This window comes from Hirundo rustica, chromosome 20 (genome assembly GCF_015227805.2).
Source record: "Hirundo rustica isolate bHirRus1 chromosome 20, bHirRus1.pri.v3, whole genome shotgun sequence".
NCBI classification, from domain to species: domain Eukaryota; kingdom Metazoa; phylum Chordata; class Aves; order Passeriformes; family Hirundinidae; genus Hirundo; species Hirundo rustica.
The window spans coordinates 2,542,836-2,569,178 of NC_053469.1; the positions used below are offsets into that span (position 1 = coordinate 2,542,836).

Below are 26,343 nucleotides of genomic sequence, written 5' to 3' on the forward strand. Positions count from 1 at the left end.
CCATTACTGTGCAGCAGGCTTGGTAAACATGCCAATAAATGCTGGAGAGAGAGGGAGAGAGAGGGGAGAAAAAAACCTTCCAGAGGAGCAGACCTGGGTTTTCAGCTGCTCAGTCCTTCACATCCCCAGCTGCTGCTGTGGATCAGCACTGGGGAGCAGGAGGCAGAGCTCAGCTTTGGCAGGTATTTCTGGGAAAAGTAAGTTGGGAGAGGCTGAAAGTTACATCTGGAGACGTCTGAGGGAATGGAGACGGAGAATTAGCAGGACTCCTCCTGTCGTGGGACGCTTGTGAGTATGGAAAGCTCTCCTCTCCTGGAAGGTGGATGAGGACGTGTGGGATGAGAAGGGGAGAAGCTCCCACACATCTGCTGGGAGGTGCTGCTGGTGTGGATCCAGTTCCTTGTAATCCTGAGTGACAGGGACCCTCTTAATGCTGCTTGCTTTAGTGGTGCTGAGCAGGAACAGGGTTTGGCCCCAGCACTGGCTGGGACTTCTGGAAGAAACAGCTGAGCTGGACAAAGTTTTTTGTAATTCTGAGCTTCTTCCTCTCTCAGCTCAAGTGTGCATAAACCCCACAGAGTCATAGGCGGCCACCAGCATCAGAACAAGAGAAAAAGATGAGTTGTTCTACTGTGTCTATTAAATTAACAGCGGGCAGGTTTTCTCTGCTCGGAGATTAATGGCCGCTGGCCAGCGGTTCGGCGCTCTGGGAGCGCACAAAAGCACCTGAGGATGGAGGTGTGTAATTAATGACTCTTTGGGCAGCTGGAAATGGTGTGTGTTTATCTAACTGGGCACACTTTGCTGCTTTCTTGCTTTCCTGGAAGTGGCTGTTAAATGAAGCCGTGACGCACGCTCACTTCCAGGGGCTGGGCTGGCCCCTGAAACCCAAATGTGCCCCTGAAACCCAAATGTGCCCCTGAAACCCAAATGTGCCTCTCATCAGGTGTCTGTAGGTGACTTTTACTGTGCCCCACCTTGCTGCTGTAGGTTCTTCTGAAGGAAGCCACAAGCAGCTGTAGCAGTGGCCAGAGTGTAACTGGGAGCCACTGGGAACAGCCCAGCGCTGCCTTCCCCTGCCTGAGCAACGTGGCAGCACCCAAAATTCCTTCAGCCATCCCCCAGCTGTCTCCTCCGTGCTGAGGGTGGTGGGAACGTGGTGGAGCAAAGGGAGTTTTCATCAGGGATTGAGTTGTTGGGGGTTAGAAGGGGCTGCCCAGGGAGTCAGGGAGTGACTGGGTGTGGCACGCGGTGCTCTGCTCTGGTTGACAGGGTGGGAACTGGTTGGATTTGAGCTCTTGGAGGTCTTTCCCAAGGTGAATGTTCTGAGCTGCTGGCAGGTGCGGCCCTGGCTTTGCGTGGAAGGGGTAGAGTTTGGTGGAGACGCCGACTGCTGCTCGTGACGTGTGTTCCTTGCTCTCCTGTGTGTTCAGAGGCTGTTCTCCACCTCCAAGCCTGATGTCAGTCCCCCTGAACTCAAAGCCTGGCAATGAATCACCTGAAAACAAAGCTGGTGCTAACGTGCCTTTTGGAGTAGAGAGGCAGAAACGTGCAGAAACGTTCTGCTGGTTGGATTCTTTAGGGCTGCAAGCAGTGAAATCCCTTCAGGGTGGTGAGGGGCACTGACATAAACTTTAGGTCGTTCATGACCGAGCTGTGAGGTGTGTTTGTGACCCTTGGTGAGGTCCCAGCTGATCTGAGCTTGTATCTTGTGAGGCTGAGCGTGTCCAAGCAGTGCTGCCCTTGGAGTTGGTGCTGTGCTGGCACCTGGAGCCCTGGCTGAGCTGGGTGTGCTGCTGCAGGAACCCCTGGAGCCTTTTCCCGTTTAATCCCCGTGCTCTGCTTTCAGCCACAGCCTTGATTTGTGAATTTTCTGCCTTTCCTCTCTCAGGTTTGCCCGGTGGGCAGCTCTGTGACCCCCTGAGCTCGGAGGGGCAGCGAGCACGGGTGCTGCTGGGTTTGGGGCAGCTGAGGAATGCTTTGGGGAGTTTGCTGCTGCAGAAACCACACAAAGCTCCGTGGTTTCCCTCCTCAGGGCTCAGCACGGGGTTCATTCCTCCCCCAGGATCTCCCTTTGAGCCCGGAAGGTGTCACAGGACCTTGAGTGGAGAGCTTTGGGCTCTGCCCAGCGGGATCAGCTAAATGGAGCCTTCAGGAGCAATCAGGGGAGGGAAAAAGCTTTCCCAGGCATGGTGAAGGCATCCCAGGGCTGGTTTGTGCATCCTGGCTGTTTGTCAGCGAGGCAGGAGCAGCTGCAAGCAGGTTGAAGGGAGACTGTGGAGGTAAAAGGGGGTTTGGAAACCAGGAGTCAGGGCTGAGCTGTGTTTCACCCACTCTGTTGTTGTTGGAATCAAACATCAAAATCTTATGAAATCTCAAATAAATACCATAAATCCTGCCAAGTTTTGATTCCTCTTTCCAGGTTCAAGGCAAGATTTTGTTTCCCTTAAGGCTGGGCCTATGGTAGTTAGAAAACATTTGCTCCTTCACTTAGTTTTCCAGCCTTTATGACTGTAGAGAAAAGCTCAAAGTTGAGTCTCAGAAATGTTCTTGCAGTTAAAAACATGATGATAAAGCAGAAAACCCACAGCTGTATTAAGCTGTCTATTTGTTATGATTTTTCTCAATGCCAGTCCCGTGACTTGTGTGGTTTAGGGTGAGGTTTGTAACTGCTGAATCCCAGAGACCTTGTCTGAGATCGGGGTCGTGGTGTGACCTGGCTGAAGCTCGATAGCCAAAGCCCCGTGACAGTGCTCTAAAAAACCCAAAACAATAGGAAAAAAACCCCAGATTAGAATCTCAAGGCCAGCACAGCTGCATCATCCCATCCCTTTGACTTTTCGTTGAGCAGAGCAGAGGATCTGCCGTGCTTTGGGTTCTCTCCGTGCCACATTTGTGCTGTTGGTGACACTGACGTGAGAGTGTTGTTTTGCAGGAGCCAGGCCAAAGAGACCCCAGAGGAGCAGCATGGACAGCTTAGACCTCCTCAAGTTCCCTTCTGAAAAGGTAAGCAAGGACATCTGGCCTCAAAGATCCTCACTGGGTTCCGATTGGTTTGTTGCTGCCTGGCTTCGTTTGCAGGGAAATATGCAATTAGCAGATAGCATTGGAGTCAATGGGATTAACCAGAGAGGGTTTCTAGAGAGCTTGGAGGACATGAAACAGCTGGTCTGACTAAAAAGGCACTTAACACTCAAAGCTGAAAAGTCACTTCTGGGCCTTTTTTTTTTTTTTTTTTTTTTTTTTTAAATTTCTTTTTGGAAAAGCAGCCCTTTGTTGGGAGGATCATCGTGAGCCCCCGAGCGCCTGTCACCCCAGCGGAGTGGCAGAGAGGGCAGGCACAGGAGATGGAGCACTGCAGCGGGCACAGGGTTTGTTGCAGGGTTTGTTCCAGGGGCTCCAAGGGTTTGTTTTGCCCCTGGGAATGTCAGACCCGAGCAGATCAGCGTTTCCTCCGTGTCCCCAGGGCTGTTCCTGCAGCAGCTGGGGGCACGGAGCCCTTCCAGCCACAGGGATCACTTCAGTCTCTCAGAGAATCCTGCTGGTGCTGCCGAGGGCTCAGCCGTGCCCGTTCCCAGGGGAGGTGGCCAGGCTCACAGCCATTCTGCCTTTTTGGGGTGGTTTTGGCTCCAATCATCCACATTCACCCAGTGCTTTCCAGGCACAGCTCTCCTGAGTGTCCCAGGGAGCATTTCCCCTTCACAGAGAGAAAAAGATCACCCAAGCTGCAGGTGGGTGCAGGTGGTCAATGGGAAACAACCTCAGGCTTGAGAAACCATTTAAGGTCCCTAAAACTCCCCGTGATCCCTGGGGAGGCCAGGCAAAAGCTCCTCCCTGAATTAACTCCCTTTGGAAAAATAAATTCCAAACGTCCTGACGCGTTTTTGTCAATCCTCCCTGTGCCCCTGGGCTGTTCTGGCTTTTGCCTGCTCTCAGCAGCGTGCTCCATCTCCGGGGTGTCGATGGCAGTGCCCAAGGTCAGGGGACAGTGGCTGGTGTCCCCAGCAGAGCAGCACGGCCCCAGGGCTTTGCTGATGTCTGACTCGCTGTTGGTGCTGCTGCTGTCTCTTTGCTGAGCACCACTCCATGGTTCAGGCAGGGTTATGGATTCCAGGGGCTCTGTGGGGAGGACGGGGCGAGCAGGAGCTGTGGGCTCAGGTGTGAGCGCTCTGCTCCCCCTGCAGTGTCCTTGGCAGGCTGTGAGTTCACCTCTCCTTCGAGGGGTGCTCTGCATGCAGCTCCTCTGCTCTGTGGCTCACGGGAGGGGTTCCGGCCCTGGGAGAGGCTCCTCTGCTTTGTGCTGTGCTGGGAGGGAGAAGGAGGAGGGAGCAAACCCACGGAGTGAACTGTGACCTCTCCAGCATCCTCTCAGTGTTGGCTCTGCCAGAAATGCCTTCTCCTCTCTGCCTCCAAAGCCAGCAAAGCCCCGCTGTGAGCCCATTCCAGGAGCTGCTGTGCAGTGCCTCTGCCCAGAGCCGTGTGCTGGGGCACAGGGAACACCCACCTCGGTTCTGCAGCCCCAGCACCTTGCAGGAGCGCTGCTCCCTGCTCACCCCGCTCTCTCCAGCGTGTCTCTTACTCCTCCATTTGATCTCCTCTGGTGTTATCTCCCAGCCTCTTGTTTGCTCCTCTGTGTACCAGGCACAGATCTCTCTCTCACGTGCTGGCTTTCACCCTGATGCTGGAATTGAGTCACCTTCTCCTGTGGCGCACTGAGCAGCGTGAGGGCTCCAGCCAAGGCGCTGCAAGGCATTTCCCAGTTCTGATTCAAGGTGTGGACACTGGCCTGGCTGTGCTGGTGCCACCTTCGTGGCAGTGAACCTCTCCTTCCCCGAGCTCACTCTTGCTGTTTGGGATCTCTGTCACCTCCATTTCCTCGCACCTGGGGTGACAATCCTGTGTTTCTGTGTGGGCACTGAGCACAAGCCCCGCATTAGCTGTGCTCCTGTGCCTCTCCTGCTCTGTGGGTAGGAGCCAACAGAGCTCCACGAAATCCTGAGCCAGGCAATCGCTGCAGTGACTGTGTCTTGCTTTCCCAAGGACCAGAATGGGGACAGCCACCACGTGGGAGAGCTGAAGATCTCAGGAAAAGAGTTCTTGTCGTTACCTGCGAGAACGAAGAAATACCGGGAGCACCAACCCAGCTCGGAGAGGAAAACCCAGGGATCAAATTCATCCCCTCTGGATGCTGGGGAAGTCCGAGTCCAGGTGCCACAGTCGGTAGGAGGATGGTTTTAATCATCTCTGCTGGTCTGGGAGCTCCTCTTGTTTGTTTTTGCCTCCTTGTGGGGGTGGCAGTGGGGACTTTGGGCTGGAAAGCAGAGTCTGTAGCTGTGCTCTGTTTGTTGGCTCTGTGGGCAAATCCTTTTGTCCTTTTTGCGCCTCAGCATCGCTCTCCTTGCAGCAGAGCAGTGGTACCATCACAAGCTGGCCTGTGAGGGGTTGGCCCTCAGTGGTGACATTTAAACCTTCTCTCGGGGGACAGGAGTCTAGAGCTGAACTCAGCTGAGTTTGGGCTGTCATGCCTTGAATTCCAGGAAAGCAGCTTGGGTGCTTTGTGGAGCTTGAATTGATCAGCTCCTGGGGTTCACGAGGAGGATTTTGGTGCCTTCAAAACCCAGAGCCCCTCCCAGGTCTTTGGTGAGCGACCAGAAGTGCTGGCTGCCTTTGCCAGATGTGGGACTGTAGATGTTCTGCCTCGTGTTCTGCTCACACTGCTGGGCAGTGTGCAGGGTTTCTCTTGGAATTCACCAGAGGTGGTCGAAATCATCCCCCAGGAGCTCTCCTTTGGAAGCAGCACAGCTAGAGCTCATTTCCTCAAGAGCTGGCCCTGATGTCGGTGATTTCCAGGGAGCTCTGATCAGTCTGTGCTTGTCTCTGGAGGATGGTGAGGATCCAGGTCCTGCGAAGCTCCCCAGGTGCCTTTTTGCTGTTTTTCACCTGGCAGTTGTGCTGCTTTGGGGCCGTTCCCTTCCTCTTGCGCTGGTGTTTGTTGTGACAAACACAAATTCCGGGGAGCTTTCCTGCAGCTGTGCTGGGTTTGATCCCAGCCTGGAAGCGGGGCTCACACCCACCGTGATGGCACGTTTCTGCGTGGTGGCAGGGGGCTTGGAGGTGTTTGAACCCGGTGATCTCCAGTGAGAAAGCCCCAAATCCTCAGCTCGTTGCCAGGAGAGACGAAGTGTAACGGGAAAGATCAATGATCTCATGGGTGCTTGGAAGTATTTAGGTTTTTGCTTTACACTGAGTCTCCAACACGCTATCACAGCTCTGTGATCATGCAGTGATTCCAGATGGAATGAATCCAAGCCAGAAAAGATGGGCTCTTTTTTTTATTTTTTTTTTCCCCTTGGCATTTAAGAAAAAGCGAAATTAAATATTTTCATGCTGGCTAAGAAAGAGTCAGAGCTGCAGAGCTGGGGTGAAGCCTGGCTGTGGAGTGGAGATGCTTGAAGGTGTTTCTGGCTCTGAGTCCTTTGTTCCTCATCTGTGGATCCATGGGGAGAAGGTGTCCTGCTGTACCTGTGTGCATGAGTGTGTGGACACGTCCCTTTTTTAGACATTTCCAGTGGCCAGAGAACTGAAATGCAGACATTTCTGAATTTCAGTTCTCTGGCCACTGGAGACCGAATTTTTACACCAACTGGGGTTGGTTTTGGGTTTTGTTTTTGGTGATTTTTTTTAATTATAGTTTTTTTTTTAGACTTCTCTGAGCTCATTCTTCATTCCCAGCAGTGCTCGTGGAAGTGGTCTGCTGGGGAAAAACATTTCCTACAGCTCACCAGTGCAAACATGACCAGTGAGAAGGAAAACAAAGCTCATCTGAGCCAGGGAGGAGACAGCAGCATGGGGGCACACAAGGCAATGCAAAGAGAGAGGAAAAAAAAACCCCACTTCTGCCAGAAATAGCCTTGTATTTTTAACTCAGACATTCAGCCAGAGACCAAACAAAAGCCACGCTCCATCAGGAGCTGGGAGAAGCATTCCTCAGCAGTGTAGCTGTGGATCCATGGGCTGTGTGTGAGAAGAGGCTTTGCCAGCTGCCGGTGGCCCCTTGGCAGCGCCCAGGGGGTTTGGGGACAGCCCAGAGGGAGGGATCTGTGGCGGGGTCACCTCGGGGGAGCTTTGCTGTGTTGGTGCTCCCAGCTCTGCCAGGCTGGCTCTGCAGCACGGGCCAGGCCTCGGAATGTTTCCAGTCAGCGTCGTCCTGTGGGTTTTGCCGCGAGCGAGGCAACCCCGCAGTGTTCTGCTGTCACAGGGGAGTTGGAAAGCTGCAGTTCCATCCATGGGAGCCTTTGTAATCAAAGGAAGCAAAACCCCACCCCAGTGGGAGAGAGAAGCTTTTCCTGGTCAGGTTATTCGGACAGCAGCTCCCCCAGGTTCCTCATTTTGTAAGGAAAAACGCAAAAATTCTCTTTAATCCTTTGGTAAACTGTGAGCCCTTAATGAGAGGTTGATCTCTAAAGGTTGATCCGAGGTGCCACAATCCCTGCTGTCCCATGGCAGAGGAGAGCCCAGACTGTGAGCAGGGGAAAAAAAACCGCAAAACCCTCATCCCAGGACTGCCAGGTCTAGCAAGGCGACCTCTGGATAGATCCTGCTGTCAGCACAGCCCCTGACCTCCATCCCGAGGGGCTTCAGCAGCCGGGGAGATGAGGATGGGGAGGCGCTGGGGCTGCGGTGCCTGACTCAGAGCTGCTGGATCCACCACCCATCCCCTGCCTGTTGTTTACCTCCCTCTTGCCCACGGTGCGATGGGGTAATGCCGCTCGCCTGCCTCGCCCGGGGGGGGGTTACAGAGGCGTGATGATGATGGCTGTAAAAGTTCCTTTGAGCTCGGGATGGCGGGGAGCCGTGGTGGTTGTTATTAGCATGGCTGATGATGCCGCTAATTACCGAGCTGCTGGGAAACTCCCCATGGGAGGAGGCGGCGGAGGGGAGGGGAAGGGCGGCAGGGGATGGAGAGGAGCCTGTCCCTTCTGGCAGCCCTGTCGGGCCCTGAGAGGAGGGCTCAGGCTGCGGGGAAAGCCGCGGGGATGCTGGGATGGATGGGAGAAGCCATGGCCCAGGTGCTGCGGAAGGTAGGAGAGCGTGGCAGGTGCCTCGCACCTTCCTGCCGCGGCCGCTGTTGAATGCGATGCTCATGCAGGAGGGTCCCGACCCTGCCGGGGCACAGAGGGGCTTCCCTGTCCTTCCCAGGGCCCCCCGAAGCGGGGGGATTTCCCAGCCGTGGCTGGTGGTCTCTAGGAGGAGGAGGACCAGCGGTGCCGGGGGCTGGGGATGAGCAGGGACAGGGTTCTGCTCGCCTGTGAGCTCAGGTGTGCATCTCCCCTGGGGGTTCTCAGGGCTCTCAGTGCCTGGCCCTTCACAGCAAAGGAGGATTCGGTCCGGGAGAAGCTGATGAGGGTGAGGTGCTTTCGGTCACGTTTTTGGCAGCAGAGCCCTGAGCAAAAGTGGCTGCGTTAAAGCTCTGTCCCCGTGCCTGCAGTTGTGGGCAGCCGGATCCAAATCCCTCCAAATCCCTCCCTGGGACTCGTGCAGTGCACACCTTCTGAGCTTCCTCTCTTTTAGAGGGAACATCAAAGCAGAGGCTTTGTGCTACGTGAAACTTGCAGACATCAAAGGCTCGCTCGTAAATTTAACCCCGCTCTCCACTGTGGTGAAGGTCAGAATGCTCCAGCTTGGGTTTGACTTGGGAGCAGATGTGTTTTAGGGGGTTATTAGAAGGTTACTGGAAGGATGGGATTTCTCTAACGCTTCAAAAATATCAGAGATTGTGTCCCTCACCCTCCTCTGTGCGAAAAGGAGAGGGCCCATGGAAGAAAGGAGCTGTTTATTCTGGAAAAGATTTCCTGGGGACCTGCCCCAATTCTGGGGCTGTGTTTAAGGTCAGGGCTCTTTGAGGTGGATGGAACTGAGAATGAGCCAGAGTTCGAGGGCTAAAACACTTCATTGTGTCGAGGTGCAACAGCTGCAGCAAAACCCATGGAGCGAGGTAAGGACCAAAGCCACCCCTCTCTGGATCTGTGCTCTGGGAATGGTCCTGATCCTCCGGACTCTGCCCTTCCCAGGGAGTGACTCCTCACTCTCCAGACCTGTCCCCCACCCTGCCCATTTATAGTCAAGGGAAAGAGGAGCTGTGTTTGATTGCAGTGACGGCTTGCAGGGATGGGCTGCTGATGTATTTAGACACTGAGCGATCTTCGAGCACTCTGCATCGCCAAACATTCCCTGGGACAAATGTTTTTATAAGGCCTTTTTTATGATTACAGTGAGAAGCAACCGTAAAAGAAAGGAATTTTTTGTAGGTCACACATCCCCGCCCCAGAGGCAGGTTGCCAGAGTTCTTTGGATGGTTTTCTGTCTCAGGATTCATCGGGGGATCGGTGGGTTGCAGGATGCTCACGGCTGGCCCTCTGAGGGTCAGCCCTGGGGGCAGTGGCAGGGAGCAGATCTGGAGGATTCTGCCTGTCCCTGTCCCTGCTGGCTGTCCGGGCAGCTCTTGGCTGTCAGTGTCCCCGTCCATCCCCTGTGACTTCACTGGGAGCTGCGCACTGGGCTGGATGGATGCTGGGCTGCAGGGATGTGTCAGCCCTGGGAGCTTCTGGCCCCACAGCATCGTTTCCCTGGTTGCCTCGTCTTGTTTGAGGGGAGATTGGCACTCCCCCAATTCCCTCTGGAGCTGGAGCGTGGGGTTTACGCCAGGCAGCCTTTGCTGTTCCGCGGTGCCCGTGCATCTTCCCCCTGTTTTAACGTCAGGTTGGTCCCTGCTTCATCTCCCTGATGTGTGACTCCCACAACACAGGGGCAGAGCAAATCACGCCCTCCTTCACCCCACAGCCTCCCCGTGTGCTCAGCTGCAGGGGTGTAATTATGCCATTAGCGCTGGTCAGACTTTCTGGTGTGAACGTGCTCCGAGAGCCAGGGGGTGGAGAGGAAGGGAGAAGCCAGAGCCAGGCAGAGAGGAAAGGCAGCTGCTGCTAAATTTAAGCCCGTTCCTATGACACCTGGAGGTTGCTGTGGTGGTGTCAGTCCTCTTGGAAGTGAGCAGGTAAACACGGAGCTGTGGCTTGTTCTTGGAGTGCTTTATCTTCCTGTTCAGCTGGTGGGACCTTCCCAAGGGCTCGGGGCAGGGAGGCTGTGCCGTTTCCTAGCTGGAGGCAGGGTGTGCAGGAAAACCTGGAGCCTGACAACCGTGGGGAGGCTCTTCAGGGATTTGGGCTGTTGGGAGAGGCGGTCAGGGATGTCTCTCTCTCTGAGTCTCTTTGTTAAGCTGTAGGGTCCTTCCTTTTCTCCTGCTCTCTGGCTCAGCTGGGCTCCTTGCACAGATGCTGCACAAGCCAGGAGAGGTTCAAGAGCTGCTCTCCCAAACTTGAGGGTGCAGCAGAGCCAGAGGCAAGGCTCTCAGGAGTTCTGCAGAGCCCTGACAGCAATTCTTCACCGGGACTTTGGTCATGGGAGGCAGGGAAATGAACGTGGGGATGGAAAACCTCTGCAAAAAGTGGCTGCACGGAGAAGGTGGGGGGAGGCAGCAGCGTTTTCTTGCTTTGCTGCCTCTGCTGCATTCGTTGCCTCAGAGGCAAATTATCAGTTTCTTCCTTGAATATTAACAGCTGCCAGGTAATGAATTCCCCCTCTCTGTTTTATAATGGCATTAAAACGGGGATTTGCCTTGGTTTTCTCTGTAATTATCCAATGAGCCCGTGTGAGTGAGAGGGAGGCAGGGCAGAGCTGGCTCTGCTGCAGGCCAGCGTCGTGCCTGGGGGATTGAACTTGGGAACGACCCTTCCTGAGGGGCAGATCCAAGGGATTGAACCCAGGAGTGACCCTTCCTGAGAAGGCAGGGAACTTCCATGCGCTCCCTGGGGCAGGGCTGGAGTTGGCAGGGCAGTGTTTGCACGGGCTGCAGGGATCGGCGATCCCTGATCTTTTGGGATATTTCTGTTGCTTGCACACCCTCTTTCTGTGTTTTCCCTCCTCCCAGGCTGAGGTCAGGCTGTGGATCAAAGCTGAGCTGTGTGGAAGGATTTGTGCAAGCCCGTGCCTGTGCATCAGCCACACGCAGGGGAAGGAGCCCACGGGCTGTGCCACGTGCACGAGGGGGTCCACGCCTGGCATCTGCAGGGGTGGCACCAAGGACACCCAGGGTCTGGGTGCTTCTCTGACCCCTCAGGTTGAGGATCAGGGGCTTCATATTCCATCCTAAGCTGGTTACCTGTGGAGGCCAGCTCTGGAGCTAGAAAACCGTAAGAAAAAGCCTCTCTACCAGAGGGATCTGCTCCAGGAAGGAGGTGAAAACTGAGCTGGGTGTCCAAGGTCACCCAGCAGACTCGTGTTGGAGCTGTGAAGGTCAGTGACCCAGGCTGGAGGTGACAGACCAAGCTCCCCAAATCCATTCCTCTCCCCTTGACTCACTGTGAGTTTGCAGTTACTGGCACTTTGAAGCCATAATTGAGGTCTGCTTTCCTCCTTGCACAACCTTTTCTCCCGGCAAACTGTCAGCCATCAAGTGGGATGAGACAGTAAGAGAGATGTTACACTCACCATTTCCTAGAAACTGTCACTTTAAAGAGAACAGCACTGGAAAAGTAAAAAAAAAAAAAAAGGGGGAGATGAATTGAAGCCAAACCCAGAGTGATAAACCTCCAAAGGTTTGATTTCTCTCAAAATCTAGAACTTTTCATTCCTTTCTTGAGTCTCTGCCCTGCCTGGGGCACTTTGTACCTCCACAGTTCTGGCCTCTGGCATTTATTAAACTTCACATGGCAGAAGAGCTTAAAAAATATCATAGCCCAGGTTCTCTCTGGGTGCAAATCAGCCTAACTGGGCTTAAATCCCTGGAGCTGGGGTGGCACCAGGTGACAAGGGGGCCTCTGGTGACTCGGGGCTGTGTTTGGTTCTCTTGCCAGCCATCCCCGAGCTCCCAGCTGTGCCTGGTGGGATCTGGCAGGGGTGGATCCAGCAGCTCCCTGTGCTGGGAAGGGATCGTGGTCTGGCTGTGCTTGCTGGGGCTACCTAAAGAATCCTTTTTGTACCGATAACTTGCGCTTCTCTTTATGTAAATTATATTTAAAACCAGGAAATGCGTGCTGGTGTTATGTTCTCTGGGTTTCAGTGAAGGACAGAGCTGTAAAACCAGACCAGCTCTGTCTGAGCCTTATCTTTGCTGGTGGCTGTTTGCAGCTGCTGGGCAGAGCTGGAGGCTCCCCCAGAGGACACAAACACAGCTCTGGGGCAGGTTTGGGTTTTGTCTGTTATTGCCCAGCTTTGGGGAGGCCAGATCACCCCCCGAGAGCAGCTGCTGGGGCATCCTGCCCAGGGGCCACCCTGCTGCCTTCAGTGGCACCAGGCTGCTCCATCCTGGAGTTTGTGGTCAGGGAGGAGGGTTCAAGGAGGCAGTGAGCTCCTCAGGGGACAGGTTGTTCCTTAAGCCGCTGCTTTTGGATGGATCCCATCAGTGCAATCCTCTGCTCTGGATTTAGGGTGGCCTTGGGGCGAGCAGAGGCTTTGGGGTCTCCCTGAGCTGTCCTTGCACCTGTGCTTAGGGTGCAGGAAACTGAGGCTGCCTGGGAGCTGGCTGAGGGTCCCCCGTGGCTGCAGGAGAAGGGTGGGAATCCATAAATCACAGGAAGGTTTGAGGGCTGTTTCTTGGAGCTCCCCTGCTATAAAACCTGCCGAGGCAGCAGGAGGGTTCCCCCTGTGCCCAGATGAGTGTGAAGGCAGCTGAGGAGGGGGCAGAATTAGAGGTGCAGGCAGCAATTCCCAGCTGGACAGAAGGAGTCCCTGGACAGAAGGAATCCCTCTTTTTGGCACTGGCTGCAGGCTGGGCACAGCCTGTGTCAGGTTAACGTGGCCTCTGCTCACGCGTCACCTTCAGCATCCACATTTCCAATTAGCAATGCTATTTTTAAGCCTCCCTCGGCAGTTAACACCAATTAATCTAAAAAAGCCCAAATCGTGCTTTTCCAGAGCCCCCATTCCGTGTGTGGCCCCAGAAGCCCCGGCAGAGCCGAGCCCAGGGAAGCGCTCCGAGCGCAGGGAGGGCTGGAGCGGCTCCCCTGGGGACGTGCAATCAGAGCAGGGCCCCGAACCATCCCATGGATCCAACTTTTCCATCCTGGATGGTGCTGTTTGCGCCCCAGGGGTTGTTCCAGCTCCCCGCAGTGCTCACTGAAGGGCAGTCGATGCTGCCCTGTCTGGAGCCAGCAGAGCCGGGCGCTGCCTGGGCGCAGGAGGTGCCGCTCCCCTGGGACCTGCAGGAAAATCCCAGGAGGATTTTTTTTGCCTGCATCTAAAGCCACCTGAATCCCGGTGTTCCCTGGGCACTGTCACGTGGAGCAAACCCCAAACAGGGTGTAGTTTCGTCCTGCCCTTTGCAGCAGCAGGTACCAGAGCAGGAGATGCTTTTGGCTGATACGAGAAGCTGCTCCTGCCTTTGCATGTGATTTTTGTCTTGCCTGTCTCAACTCTCCTGAGCAGGTCAGACAGACCGTGGCTGCAGTGGCAAACCCGCAGGTACCAGCCCCAGGAACCCTCCCTGCCCCAGCAGGGCCAGGATTTCGTGTTTTGTGGGGTGCCTTGCACAACAGGGCCTTGATCTCGAACGCGGCCTTCAGGCATTACTGGGGCGTGAGTAAATAATAATTAAGATCTGGGCGTTTGCTGAGCGAGGGGTGTTTATGTGCAGGCTGGATGTGTTATGGGCGCTGATGTGGATGGGTGTGCACAGCTCCACGACCAACTCCCCCCATCCCCAGCTCCCCTGAGGAAAGTGCTGCATCTGCTCAGCTCCCTCCTCAAACCTTGCTCAGAGCAGGTAGGTGTCTGAATAAAAGTCTGATTCAAGAAAGCAGCACAATTTTGGCAATCCAGAGACGAGCAGGCTTTTTTTTTTTTTTTTTTGCGAAGCGTTTTCAAAGCGAACTGTCAGGAGGTTCCAGTGTGAGGTGCAGGGGATGGGGAGAGCAGAGCACCTCTGCAGCTGGAGCGTTGGATTGTCTCCATCACCCAGGAGGAGCTCACCTGCCCTGCTCCGTGGGGCTGGGAGCGGGGAGGTGGATGGAGCAAGCGCTCTATGTATTAACCTTGTGCTAATTAATCAGGAATATGGGTTATACCCTTTCGAGCAATGGAAATTTCAGTTTAGCAAATTAGTGCTGCTCAGCCGAGACTCCGCGGCTGAGCACGGTGCTGGTTCCACCCCTCTCCAAGTGCAGGGTCGATCACTGCAACGAGCTGTAGCCAAACCCCTGTGTTTTGCTGCTTGGGTGTGTGTTGGTGTGCACAGCCAGGTACCACAGCCCTGGGGGAGAGCTGCACCCCAAAATCTTACTGCTTGTTGTCAGCCACCTCCCACCTGAGTTCTTCCAAGCAGTAGTTCGGGTTCACTCCCGGTTCTGGTGTTTAAGGGATCCCCCAGGTTTTTGATGGGGCCAGGCTGACCTCTGTAGCCACTCATCTTCTCCAGAGACTGGCCTGGAGTGAGAGTGCTTCTACCTTGTGTCCTTGGATAGTAAAATAGGCTCCAAGTGCTAAATCCGTGCTGGTGTGTTTCTGTTAAATAGTGCCAGGGAAACCCAGCCTGGCATGGTAAACGCTGTCAAAATCCACGTGGAAAAAGTTGCTACAATAGCTGCAGAGGACTGTTTGAATACACAGAAGAGAAACCAGCAGTAATTCCCACTGCTCTCAGCAGCGAGGGCTGGACTGACCTGCGATTTCTGTTGTGTAGCTGAGGAAAAAGTGTAAATCCCGTATTAATGTGCTTGTGGCACAACGTGGCCCAATCTGCTCGCGGTGGCTTCCAGACAGTCAGATCAGCACTGCAAGCAGCAGAGGTGTCAGCGACGCTTCAGCCAGACAGCCCTGGGGCTCCCTCCAAATGCAATCAGAAATGATATTGTCACCTGCTGCTGAGCCACGGGCCGCTGTTGGAGCCGTGTGTGGCAGCAGGGCACGGGCCCAGCAGGTCAGCACTCACTGTGTTTCGGAAGGAGGGAGTGTGGGTGAGTTATTTAGATTTTGTTTGGAACAATAAAACCCGAGTTATTTGAAATCTTAACAACAGAACCGGCTTTCAGCACCGGCGTTTATAGGGATGAGTGGGCGAGTTGTTTAAAGGGAGGAAAAAAAAAAAATCTTTGAAAACAGTCCAAGCTGAGGGTGATAATTTCATGCTCCAAGGGAAGCGTGTGCACATCCTGGGCCTGGGCAGGGTGTGGATGGGCTGTGCCAGGGGCTGTGCAGGGCACACGTGTGCCCAGGGCACGCTCAGCTCCCTGAGCTCCAACCTGACGTTGTAGGTTGTGTCTCTGCAGATCACAGATGTCTCACTCGTTATTCTTTGCTGCATCCTAAACTCGGAGGGAAAATGTCATTTCCTCCTGTTGTTCCAAGCGCCGACCTCCTGCGTGTGTGCTCTGTGCCTCTGTTACACCCAATTTTCTGCATTTCCCCCTGTGCCAGCCGCTGATTCCCCCTTTCAGGGCTCTCCAAAAGCGGCTCAGCTCTTCAGGTCAGGGGCAGAGTTCCCATCCTGGATCATTCCCCTGCGGCCCCTCTCAATCCGTGGGATCCCCTGATGTCAGCCCCAGTGGGAAGGGGGCTGCAGCACCAGCGCTGAGCTCACGGGAGCTGTGGCTGTGCCCTGCCCTCCCTCAACCTTTCTTTTCCTTTTCATTCACAGCCAGGTACCGAGTCGGGAGTCCTGGTCTCAGGTCCCACACAGTTTCCATCTTTCCCTGGAAATTACTGTGTGACTCCTGGAAATTAATTTACTGGTGTGGAATAGCACGGGCAGTTTCCCAAAGCTGCATTTTTTGCTCAGCTTAAAGCGATTTCCTACTTTTGCAGTGTTAAATGGGAATGAAGGACAAGTGTGGACAGAGAGTGCCAGTGGGGCTCCATCCCCACTTTGCCCCTTTGGAAAAGTGCTTTTCTTCCCAGCACCCCATTTCACTGCCAGTAATTCCCATTGCACAAACGTGGGGTAAGAACAGCTCTCTGGCTGCTGCGTGGCATTTCCATCTCTCCCCGCTTAAAACCCTGTTGCAATTAGAAATTTCCCTCTGTCGAGCAGCGTTACATTTAAATCAAGAGATGCTTATGGCTGAGCAGCCTCGGCTCTTGCAATAGGACAAAAAAACCACACATATCTAATAATACAAGGAGCAGGAGGACTATCAGGAGCTAAAAATGGCCCTTCAGTATTTTGGTGCTTTAAATCCAAACGCTCAGAGTGTGTCTGTGTGTGCACAGAGCGTTTGCTGCCTTGTGCCTGCGGAGCCCAGGCGTGTTTGCAGATGTAGTTTGGGGAAGAATCGATCCCGATCTATTTTTAAGGTGAAGTGAGTGTGGCGGGTGGGAGGTGAGGAGGTGGAAGGAAAGCTAAATATTCACGTAGCTGCACCGTGTGTTTAAGAGCATCATCTAATAACGGGAGGATCGTGGCAGCGAGGTGAGGGAGAGAGGAGCCCTCTCTGGAGCCCTCCCCACACCGTGCCAGGGCACGGAGCGGCTCCGGGAGGAGGTGACAGCGGGGCTGTGTCGCTTTAAGCCTCAGCTCGCACCCAGCGGGTCACCGGAGCCGTTCCTCTCATCGCTCCGCGCAAGCCGCGCTCGGTGGGGCTGGGGCAGCCTCGGGGAGCCGGAGCACCCAGCGCCGGCAGCGCTCCTGCCCGCGGACATGTGAGAGCCGGAGCCCGGGGAAGAGCCGGCTGCTGAGGTCAGTGAGGGAGACTCGGGGGTTGCTTGCGTTCCCTTCTTTCTCTGAAATGAGAGCCTGGATCGGGAGGAGCAGCGGGAGGAGGAGGTGGATGCGGAGACGCGGAGGATTCGCTCAAGCCGGGATGTGCCGTGTGTGTGTGTGTGTGTGCTCGGGGGTTTAAAGTTTTCGCGTAGCTCCGGTGTGAACTTTTTGTTATCAGCGTTGTCGCAGCTGCTCCGGCTGTGCTGTGTCTGACGGCGGAGGGTGGCCGGTGTGTCCCTGAGCCCGGCCGCGCTCAGGCTGGGGACACGGGGTGTCTGTCTGTCACCAGCCCTGTCCCCAGGGGGGAGCGTGGCGGCAGCGCCCGGGGATTGGCACGGAAAGGGAAGCGGCGTCCTGAGCAAGGACCCGGCGAGTTTTACAGCTCTGCTGCCTCTGGAGCTGGCGAGGAGCGGAGGCTCCAGCCGAGGAGCCGGTGGCTGGGGACAGGGGCGATTCTCCAGGCGTTTCGCCTCCTGTGGATTTCAGCCAGGGATTTCCTTCCACTCCTCTCCTCCAGCCCCCGCTTGCCTCTCTGCAAACCTCCCCCTCGGCTCCTTTCTCCAGGTGAGGTTGGGAAGTTCAGCGCCTGACGTTTTTGGGGTTTGAGGTTGTGGCCGTGCCAGAGGTGCAGCCCCCACAGTGAGTTCACCGGGGTGAGGCGTGGGGTGGTGCAGGATAAAGAAAAGCTGCGTGCAGGGGACTGACAGCCAGCCCTGGATACGGTGCTGCCGGCGCTGGTGATCAGCAGCACCAGCCCTGCTCCTGCCTGCAGATTTGGAACTTGGCTACCTTGAAAATAGAGGTAAGGAGCGGTGTCTGGCTCACTGGGGAGAGGCAGGGCAGGGCACGGGGGCACAGATGTGTGGGAATGGGTACCTGCCACACCTGGGGCAGGTAAGCGCCTGCTTGGGCGAGGGCACAGGTCTCCAAGGACTGTCCACAGGGGAGAACTTGGTCCTGAGGACTGACTGCTGGGTCCCGTCCCGGCTCTGTTACTGTGGGACGTGGTCAGGTCGCTTCATCTCCGGGTTGTGTCGTTCTGAAACAAGGTGGAATTGTGGTGGGCACGTTTAAATGCCGAGGCAGTGCGCTCTGAGGGGCTGCCAGTGAGAACTGCTGTGTTACCCCTGAACCCGCTGCTGTCCTCGCTCGTCCCTGGCCTGGGCACTCACCAGAAACCTTCAGGGAGCAGCTCCTGAGCTGTATCTGCTGTACCAGACCCACCAGGGTCCATCCACCCCTGGGTCCTGCCTGCAGGTCCCCTCAGCTGTCCCCTGGGAGGGCAGGACAAAGCCGCAGTGAGAGCCCTTGATCCTGCCCGCGGTCAGGTCTGCCGGACGCTGAGCCTGGAGGAGAGGAGGGGAACCAAAGGCAGTCGCTGCACTGGGGGCTCCAGCCGTGAGAGAAGCTGCTCTGACAGAGGGACAAGGTTTGGCCCTTTGGGTGGCTCTTGGGTGTCTGTGGTTTGGTTTGGTTTGGTTTGGCGGTTTGGTTCCCTTCGAAGGGAACGTTCCACGCGTGTTTGGGTGACCGTGGAATCGCTGAGGGCCGTGCCATCACTTGGCCAGCACAGAATTACCTGCAGAGGTGCGTGGGGACCTCTGGGGCTCTGTCCCAGAGCAGATCTGCCAGGCTTTGGCGGGGCTCAGCAGCGCTGTGGGAAGAGCTGCGCCCCGAGCTGCTGCGGGGGCAGCAGGAAGCTGTGGGAGAAGCCACCACCGGAGCGTTGGGTTGAGGGGATCTCTGGCAGCAGGTGTTGGCGTAGTGGGGGGCACAGCTGGGGCTGGCTGGGGGTTGCTCAGTGCCACAGAGAGGTTGGGACAGGGTGCTGATCCCAGGATGAGGCTTGGCAGTGGGAATGTGTTTGGGAATGGTTCTCCGCAGAGTGGGCAGCGGGTCCAAGGTGGAAGCCCTGCCGGACATTTGTGGGCTGTAGCTTCAGGTGTCGGGAGCTGGAAGTGGTTTTGTTCTTGCAGTGAGGCTTTCTGCCTTTGCTTAATGGCTTTCCTGAATCCGAGTGAAAACGGCCAAGGGGGGTGAGGCTCAGCAGTCCGTTCTGACTTTGTTTTACCTCGCCTGGGATCGCTCCAGCCTTGACCTCACCTGCACATTTTGGAGTGGTCAGACTGAGGGATTTCCACAGGAGATGCTGCTCCATGTCCTGCACCTCTGGGGCAGAGCTGGGCAGCCCAGGACCTTCTCAGCCCAAAACTGTGACAGGTTTTATTTGGTGTGAGAGTTTGTCAGAGAGGAAACTGGGTGGATTTGTGCTTCTCCATGGGTTGTGATGACCTTGGCTTGGGGCTCCTGAGGAACTGGTGGTCCCAGCCTGCAGGGAGAGGGGACAGTGGCAGAGCAGGTGCCTGTCACTCTCTGCAGCTGCATTTTGCTGCCTTTTCAACACCTCGGCTGTGGTTTTACACATCCTGAATCCACCCGGGCAGGTTACACAGCCTGTTCCTCCACCAGCAAGGGAATGTGTGCAAAAGCCTGGATGCCTTCCAGTGGGCTGCGTGAGGAGAGGGAGTCCTGCTCCCCGCCACTCTCTAGAAAATGTGAACAAAGCTCTGACCCCCGTGAGTGGGACCTCCACCTGCTTGGGATGGTGCCATCCCTGTCCTGCCCGAGGTCAGGAGCAGGAGCAGAGGCTCTGCACTTGTCCTTGTCCCCGTCCCTGTGTGGTGGGAGTGTCTCTGTGCCTGTGCCAGGGGTGTTTGCAGCCAAATCTGCCCCGGGGTGATCTCTGCAGTGCCAGCAGCCCCCGGGTCCCTCTGCCCCGTGCAGATGGGGTTGGCTTTACTCTTTGTGACAGCGTCTGGCTGCCACGGGAAGGTGACAGTTGGCAGAATTTGGGCAGTTGCAGTGCTGGAGGCAGAGGATGGGGGATGAGGCCAGACGGGGACACTGGCCACGAGGAGAGAAGTGGTCTCGGGGCTGGAAACTGGAGCTGGTGCCCAGGAGCCATTCAGGGATGTGGCTGAGCTGTGGCAGGGCTGCTGCTCAGCCCCTTGAGGGGAAGCCTCCTGACCCTGGCTGTGCCAAGGCCCCGGGCGAGCACAGCTCGGGAGCAGATGGCAGCCCCAGGGTGTGATCACACCTCCATCTGCCCTCGCAGCTCCTGCCTCGGGGCTGGGAGCAGCCTGGCAGGGAAGGAGCCGAGCACTCCTGTGCCTTGTCATATTTGGGCATTTTAATTAGAGAGGTCCATGCCTGGGGCAGGGTTTGGCTGGAGGGAGCCTGGTGCCCTGGGGCTGCCTGTGGGCCATCCCGAGCTGGCACAGCACTAACGTGGCCCGTGGGCACTGACCTCCTGCCCCTCGGGTGCCACGGGGAGGTGGCACACAGCCGAGCCCGTCCCACACCTCCGTGCTCTGGCTGCTCTTCCTACTCATTCAGAGCGTCCTTTTCTCTGCCGGGTGCATTGGGGGCAGGATCCTGACAGCCCAAACTGCAGGGTCTCTGCAGGATGTGCCGCGGGGGGATCTGGTCTCTGTGGAGGGGGAGCTCTGAGCTGGGGGCTCTGGCCGTGCGCTGCCAGGCTGCTCCTGCAAGCTGAAACATCTCCCTGGATCCGGGACTGCTCTGATTTACTCCATGCAGTCGTGGAACAGCGGGAGCGAGGCTCGGTGTGAATGAACCGCTTTCCTCTTCTGCCCTGAAATGTGGGTCACACAACCCAACATAGCAGGGCTGTGAGAGATGTAGCTCACCCTCAGTTCAAGCCCAAGCCGGCTTTGGTTACCGAGGTGCGACCGTTGGTGGTTCAGAGAGTCCATTGGAGCTCCATTAGTGGACCAGCACGTGGCAGGCAGGAGGTGAGAGGGGTTTTTCCCCTCCCTGATCAGCTCCCACATTGCCAATGTTCCTCTCTGGCCCGCTGCTAATTTTGACGCTGCCCTAAATAGAAGCTGAGTGCATCTCATCTGCTTCGCTTAGCATACAGGAAAATTGTTTTCCTTCATTTACTCAATCCAACTTGTGGCTTTAACCCTGTCAGCACAAGTCTCTCCCCACTGCAGGGCTCCCATGAAGGGCTTTGCCTGTCGCTGCCATGGGGAAGAGCTCTGGTGGGATTGGGAGGGCTCCCAGGCTGCCCAGATGGGCACCAGCAGAGCTGGGAGGGGGACTTGGCTTCATCAGCAGCCAAGGGAATCCCTTGCTCCTCTGGAAAGTCTGGCTGTGCCCTCTCCATCTCTCTGGTGGAATGTGCAGCCCCTCAGGAGGGACCCAGTGCCCCTTTCCAGACTGTTGTTTGCTAGAAAATAGCTCAGACAGACCCAGTTCTCAGAGGTTTTTGTTGCTTTCTGTTGTGGCATTTTTTTCCAGCAACTGGTGGGACCAGCTCGGTATGTAGGGAGTATCCCCAAGCCTGGCAGATGCCCCTCTTATCGCCGGCTAATTTTATCTCCCATTCCAAGTGACTCCTTGGAAGGGTCTGTTGTCCCTGCTGCTCTGTCTGCTCCAGATCAGGACGCACAGCCCGTCTCCCTGCTGGAAGTGGCTTGGAGACGCTGCCTCCAACGCGAGCTTCCTGCAGCACAACTTAAATATATCCCTGTCCAGTGCAAGGTGCTCATTTGGGGCTCTTGTGCAAGAGCTGTTGTCCTGAAAATCAGTAATTTTGTGGCATTTTCAGCTGAGTGACTGCTACAAGTGCTGTCCTGAGGACACAGGGGAAGCGTTGGGGTGTGAGGGGCAGTGGCCTGGAAAGGTTGGATTTAGCTGGTGGAAAAAGCAAACCCTGAGCTTGGGCTGAGCCTGGCTGGGCACAGAGCAGCACTGCTGCCGGGGTGGCTGCACGGTTCCCCTCATCCTGCTCCGAGCACAGCCCTTTCCAGGCCAGCAGCTCCCTCGGAGCAGTGCCAGGGTGAATGCTGTCCCCTTTTCCCTCGTTCCCATTCAGCCTCCAGGTTCCTCTGGCTGCTCTGCAGTGACGGCAGCTGCACGAGGCTCATCCGTGCACCGGGCTCGGCTTTGGGCTGTGGCAGTGCCCGGAGCCTCTGGGATCAGAGGGACCGGGGAGCCCAGCAGGCTCCAGATTGTGGGGCTTGGCACACCCAGGGCACAGCCAGGAGCCAGCCCCTGAACAGACCTGGAGAGGGCACGGCTCTACCCAAGGCTGCGCTGGATGTTTGGAGCGTTCTGACTCTGACTCTCCTCTCTCTTCCCAGAAAATCAACCGGACCCCTTCGGACGAGGAATGCTTCTTTGACCTGTTGAGCAAGTTCCAGAGCAACCGGATGGATGATCAGCGCTGCCCGTTGGAGGAGTGCCCAGCCGAGGCTGCGGAGGCAGCTGCCACGCGGGTCCCTGCCCTGGGAGAGCGGATATGTGAGCACCGATGCGTTCCCGAGTCCCCGTTCCTGTGGGAGTGACGCTGCTCCCGCGGCGTGCCCAGCTGTTGTGGTTTGCCGTGCATCCCGTGATGTTTTCCCTGAGCCTCAGCTCTCTGAACTTTAGCAGTTCCTCGGCTAAATCTCTTTGTCAGTATTTAAGGGAGGGAAAAAAACCACATTCTTGTGTAAATGGTTGCCGAGGGAAAGGCTGGAGCATGTGAGCTAAGGTTTGCAGAGTAAATTAACGAGAGAAATGCAACGTGCAGTTGGATTTTTTCAGTGCGGGTCTTTAGGTCTTGGATTCTGAACAAGGAGGTTTGGCACAAGGACTTTTCTAGTAGCTCCAGAAGGAAAATGATGTTGGTCATTGTTGAGGGAGCTTTGTGAGAACCTGGGGTCTGGGACGTGCGGGGGCCAGGTCAGGCTTTCTCAGGCAAGTTAAAAATATTGCCAGTTTTTGTAATAGCGTTGCCATGGAGGAAAAACTTCTGGATTTTGTACTGTTCTTGGATGCGGTGGTGATAGGTGTTGTGTGAGGACAGAGGAGCCAGAAGGATGGATAAACAGTGGGAAGCTGCTCAGGCAAACAACTCAGCCCTAGGAAGGACACGAATAAATTGAGGAAGGCGCCTGACAAATAGGGCAGGCAGGGCTGTGTTTGCACTTGGGTTTCGTGGCTTTTTCAGTGTTCAGGCCCTTTGTTTAACCCAAGCTAGGGAGAAGCTCCAAAATGCACGGATCAGCCTCACACGCTTAATCACCAGCACAAAGGGCTCAAACCAGTTATTTAACCTGATGGATTTGTTCATCGTCAGTTTCCAAGTGAATACGGAGTGCCAATGGGAGAGGACGCCCCTGCCACTGCTCCCAGAGCTGCAGCACAAGGAGCATGTGCCAGGGCAGGGGCTGAAGCAGAGAAGGTCGGGCTGTGCCAGGAAGGCAGGTTGGCTGTGAGGTGAGAGGGTCTTTATCATCTGAAAATAAGGTGGAAATGAGCATCGCTTTGTCAAGAGATGCATTTCTGACACACAAGTGCATTTGGCTGCAACAGCTGTGTAATTTAGGAGACGGGGTTGAAAATGTGGAGCTTTATAAAGAATGCACGAGCAGCCCCACGTTCTGTTCGGCTCATTTGGGCTCTGAGCCTTTTGGACGTGTTATTTTTGAGGATTCTTTGTGAGCTGATGGGGAGGAAACTCATCCCTGCGTCAGCACTGAGATTTTCTTGTGTTTCTGCAGCTCCATGAGCTGGGGCTCTAAGGACTCGTGTCGGGAGGCTCGGAGCGGGCTCTGCTCCAGTGCTTTGTGCTCAGGGAAACGAACACCACTTGGGCTGGATTTTTCAGTTTTCCTTTGCTGGTGCCTGTCCGAGTGCAGTGTCTGTTGTTTGGGAGCCTTTCTCTACCCAGCAGCTGCAGGAGCCAACAGGCTCTTTCCAGGGAGCGCTGCCCAGAGGAATTTCCAAAGGGTCAGTGCTGGATAGATGACATGCACTAGTTTCTTGAGGGTCTGGATAAGTGCTGCCAGGTGAGAGGCTCAACCAGGCCTGTCTGCAATTTGCTGATGGCCTGTCTGTAATTATTCCCAGCTGTTGGCACTGTGTGGGTGCCTGTCACAGCCACAGGGGCCATCAGAACTCTGTGCTCACCTGTGATTGCCCAGCTGGGCCCGTGCCTCTTGGTCCAGGTGGAAAACAGAGTGGAAGCGGCAGGGATGGCACACAGGCAGTGGTTCAGCCTGGGGGCACTGGATCTCCTGGGCTGAGGTGGCACCTTTGGTGGCCTCCAGGAGCTGGCTGAGCCCCGCAGGGGACCCAGCCGTGCAACGTGGGTGTGTGAGGTTCTGTTTGATCAAGGCGCCCGATTCCCCTGCTGCTGCCTGTGGGTTGTGTAGGGTGGAGTTTGGGGAGGGGGATTTGGGCTCTGCAGGGCAGGCAGGGCGCTGACCCTGCCGTGTGCTCCACTCCCCCAGCACAATCCACCCTGATGGCGTCTCCGCAGACAGAGGAGTTCTTCGACCTCATTGCCAGCTCCCAGAGCAGGCGCCTGGATGACCAACGTGCCAACGTGGGCAACCTGCCCGGCCTGCGGATAACCCACAACAACCTGGGCCACCTGCGCGTGGAGGGGGACGCCCAGGAGCCCGGGGACGAGTTCTTCAACATGCTCATGAAGTGTCAGGTACGGGCACAGGGCTGGGGGAGCTCTGACACCTCTGCTCCAGCCCCTTGCTCCATGCCAGGGCTGTCCTGGCCCTGCCCTAACGCCCCTCTCTCTCCCCTGCAGTCCTCCAGGATCGATGACCAGCGCTGTGCCCCCCCAGACTCCATCCCCCGTGGCCCCACCATGCCTGACGAAGACTTTTTCAGCCTCATCCAGCGCGTCCAGGCCAAACGCATGGACGAGCAGCGTGTGGATTTGGCCTCGGCCCAGGAGGAGGCCGAGGAGGAGCAGCAGAGACCTGGTTCCAGCTAAGAACTGGGCTTTGGTCTGGGGGGGGTTGTTTCAGCTTTATTTTGTTTTTTAAAAAGGAAAAAACAGAGTAGGTGGTTTCATGCCCGAGTGCTCCTGTGCTCCCAGTCTTGTCCAGGGAGCTGCACGTCCATCGTGCTCCTAGGGGAGAGCCCAACGGATGGGGACAATTTTTAAATAAGGAGGGTTTTTTAGGACACTGGGCTACTGTAACACTGGGCACAGCACCTGGAAGACTTTAGCAGCCCCTTGCTGATCACCTAAAACCCCAGGAACCTGGAGGAGCCCACAGGGGCTGGTTAACTCCAGCCTTGATGTCTTTTATTTCCACAACATTTTTATTTAAACAGGGAAAAGGAAGAACACCTTTTCCATTTTGAATTCCTCCTGTCTTCCCTGACACAAATGGTTCTGGATCCTTCTCTGGAACATCTTGTTCAGCTTTGTTCCTTCTGCAGGAGAAAAAGAGCCCAAGTCCTTTAAACCTTTCTCCACCCCAGCTGCATCGCAGTCTCACACACCTGAGTGTATTTTAGGTTTGCTGAGGACTCTCTGGAGAGCCCTGGACATTCTCTGCTTCCAGCCGCAGCCCTGCAGGGGCAAAGCCTGGCTCAGCCTGAGCTTTAGTGGGATTCGTTACCTCTGGAGCCCACTGCAGCCCCATGGCAGGAGCTGTTCCTGTGCAGGGGGAAGGAGGAAAGAGGTCTCTGCCCCCCGTGTTCAGCCCACGGCAGCCAGGGACAGCTCCTGGTGCCACTGAGCCAATGTGAGGGTGGCCAGGACAGAACCTGTGTGTGACAGGGCCCTGCTTCAACAGCCAGCAAAGCTTTCTGCCCATGGCTCCTGCCTCCTTCCTTCCGTGTCCAACAGCAGCACGGGCCAAAGGCCCTTCCCTTCTCTTGTTTCTCCCCAGACCAGCACTGAGCTGCTCCCGGTGAGGCCCTGGCACCTCAGGAGAGTCCCAGCCTGGGGGGGATGGCTGGGAACTCACATTTACTGTCATTCTTACCCCTTTTGGACCAGCTGGAAAAGCTGGAGGAGGGGAGCAGAGACCTGCCTTGAGGAGGTGAAGTATTTTTCCTTTACGTGACCACAGCCTATGCTGGACTTCAGAAACTCCAGCGCCAAGTTGTGCCGAAGCAAAGAATAAATCAGCACTTTCGATTCGAAACGTGTTTGACGGAAACATTCCCATCCAGCAGGGAGATATTTTCACACCAGTGATGCTGCTCATGGGGCATTTACCCTGCCTGCACTGACCATGTGGAGTGGTAGCTGCCGTTTACCTGCCACCTGGGAGCACTCACCTGCTGCTTGGCCGAGGCTGGGCAGAGCTCTGGAGAGGGGAGAGGAGGAGCTGCCCGTCCCCTACCTACCAGCCAAGCTGGCATTTGTAAAAGAGGAAAACATTGATGATGATGATGACCTGACCAGCTGCAGGCTCAGGCCTGTGCAGCTCTTAGCCAGGTGGTGAACTGGAACCTGACCATTAAGCTTTCAGAGGTATTATTTGCCATATACTTGAATGTATGAGCTTATTTATTTTTTACATGTGCATTTGCTAATGTCATTTTAATGGGGACTTTCCAACCCACAGGTACTTGTGTTTTTTTCTAAAAAAATAATCTGCCAAATGGATTAATATATTAGAAATGAATACAGCTCAAGGGGAAGGGGTGGGGGGAATTGTGCTTAATAAATATTTGTGTCTAAGCTTCAGTGCAAATACTCATTTCCATTATTTCCTGGCTGCCAGCAGGGCTAATCCTTTGGAACAGGGATGGGGGTG

The 26,343-nt window shown here is 55.7% G+C and overlaps 1 protein-coding gene across 11 annotated transcripts in view; it reads left to right on the forward strand.

Annotated features, from left to right (window-relative positions):
* GPSM1 (G protein signaling modulator 1) overlaps positions 1 to 26,273 on the forward strand; it is a 64,191-nt gene extending 37,918 nt beyond the window's left edge. For 8 of the 11 annotated variants that reach the window (XM_040083194.2, XM_058423094.1, XM_058423093.1 and 5 more), the window contains 5 exons: positions 2,936 to 3,006; positions 5,041 to 5,220; positions 21,919 to 22,078; positions 24,055 to 24,263; positions 24,369 to 26,273. In XM_040083194.2, the coding sequence (XP_039939128.1) occupies positions 2,936 to 3,006; positions 5,041 to 5,220; positions 21,919 to 22,078; positions 24,055 to 24,263; positions 24,369 to 24,557 (809 nt within the window). In that variant the 3' untranslated portion in view covers positions 24,558 to 26,273. Of the gene's footprint in view, positions 1 to 2,935; positions 3,007 to 5,040; positions 5,221 to 10,984; positions 11,994 to 16,630; positions 16,724 to 17,031; positions 17,312 to 21,918; positions 22,079 to 24,054; positions 24,264 to 24,368 lie in introns of those variants that run through there. The other 3 variants (XM_040083211.2, XM_040083212.2, XM_058423096.1) reach the window with 3 other exon arrangements.
* The last annotated feature ends 70 nt before the right edge of the window (positions 26,274 to 26,343 follow it).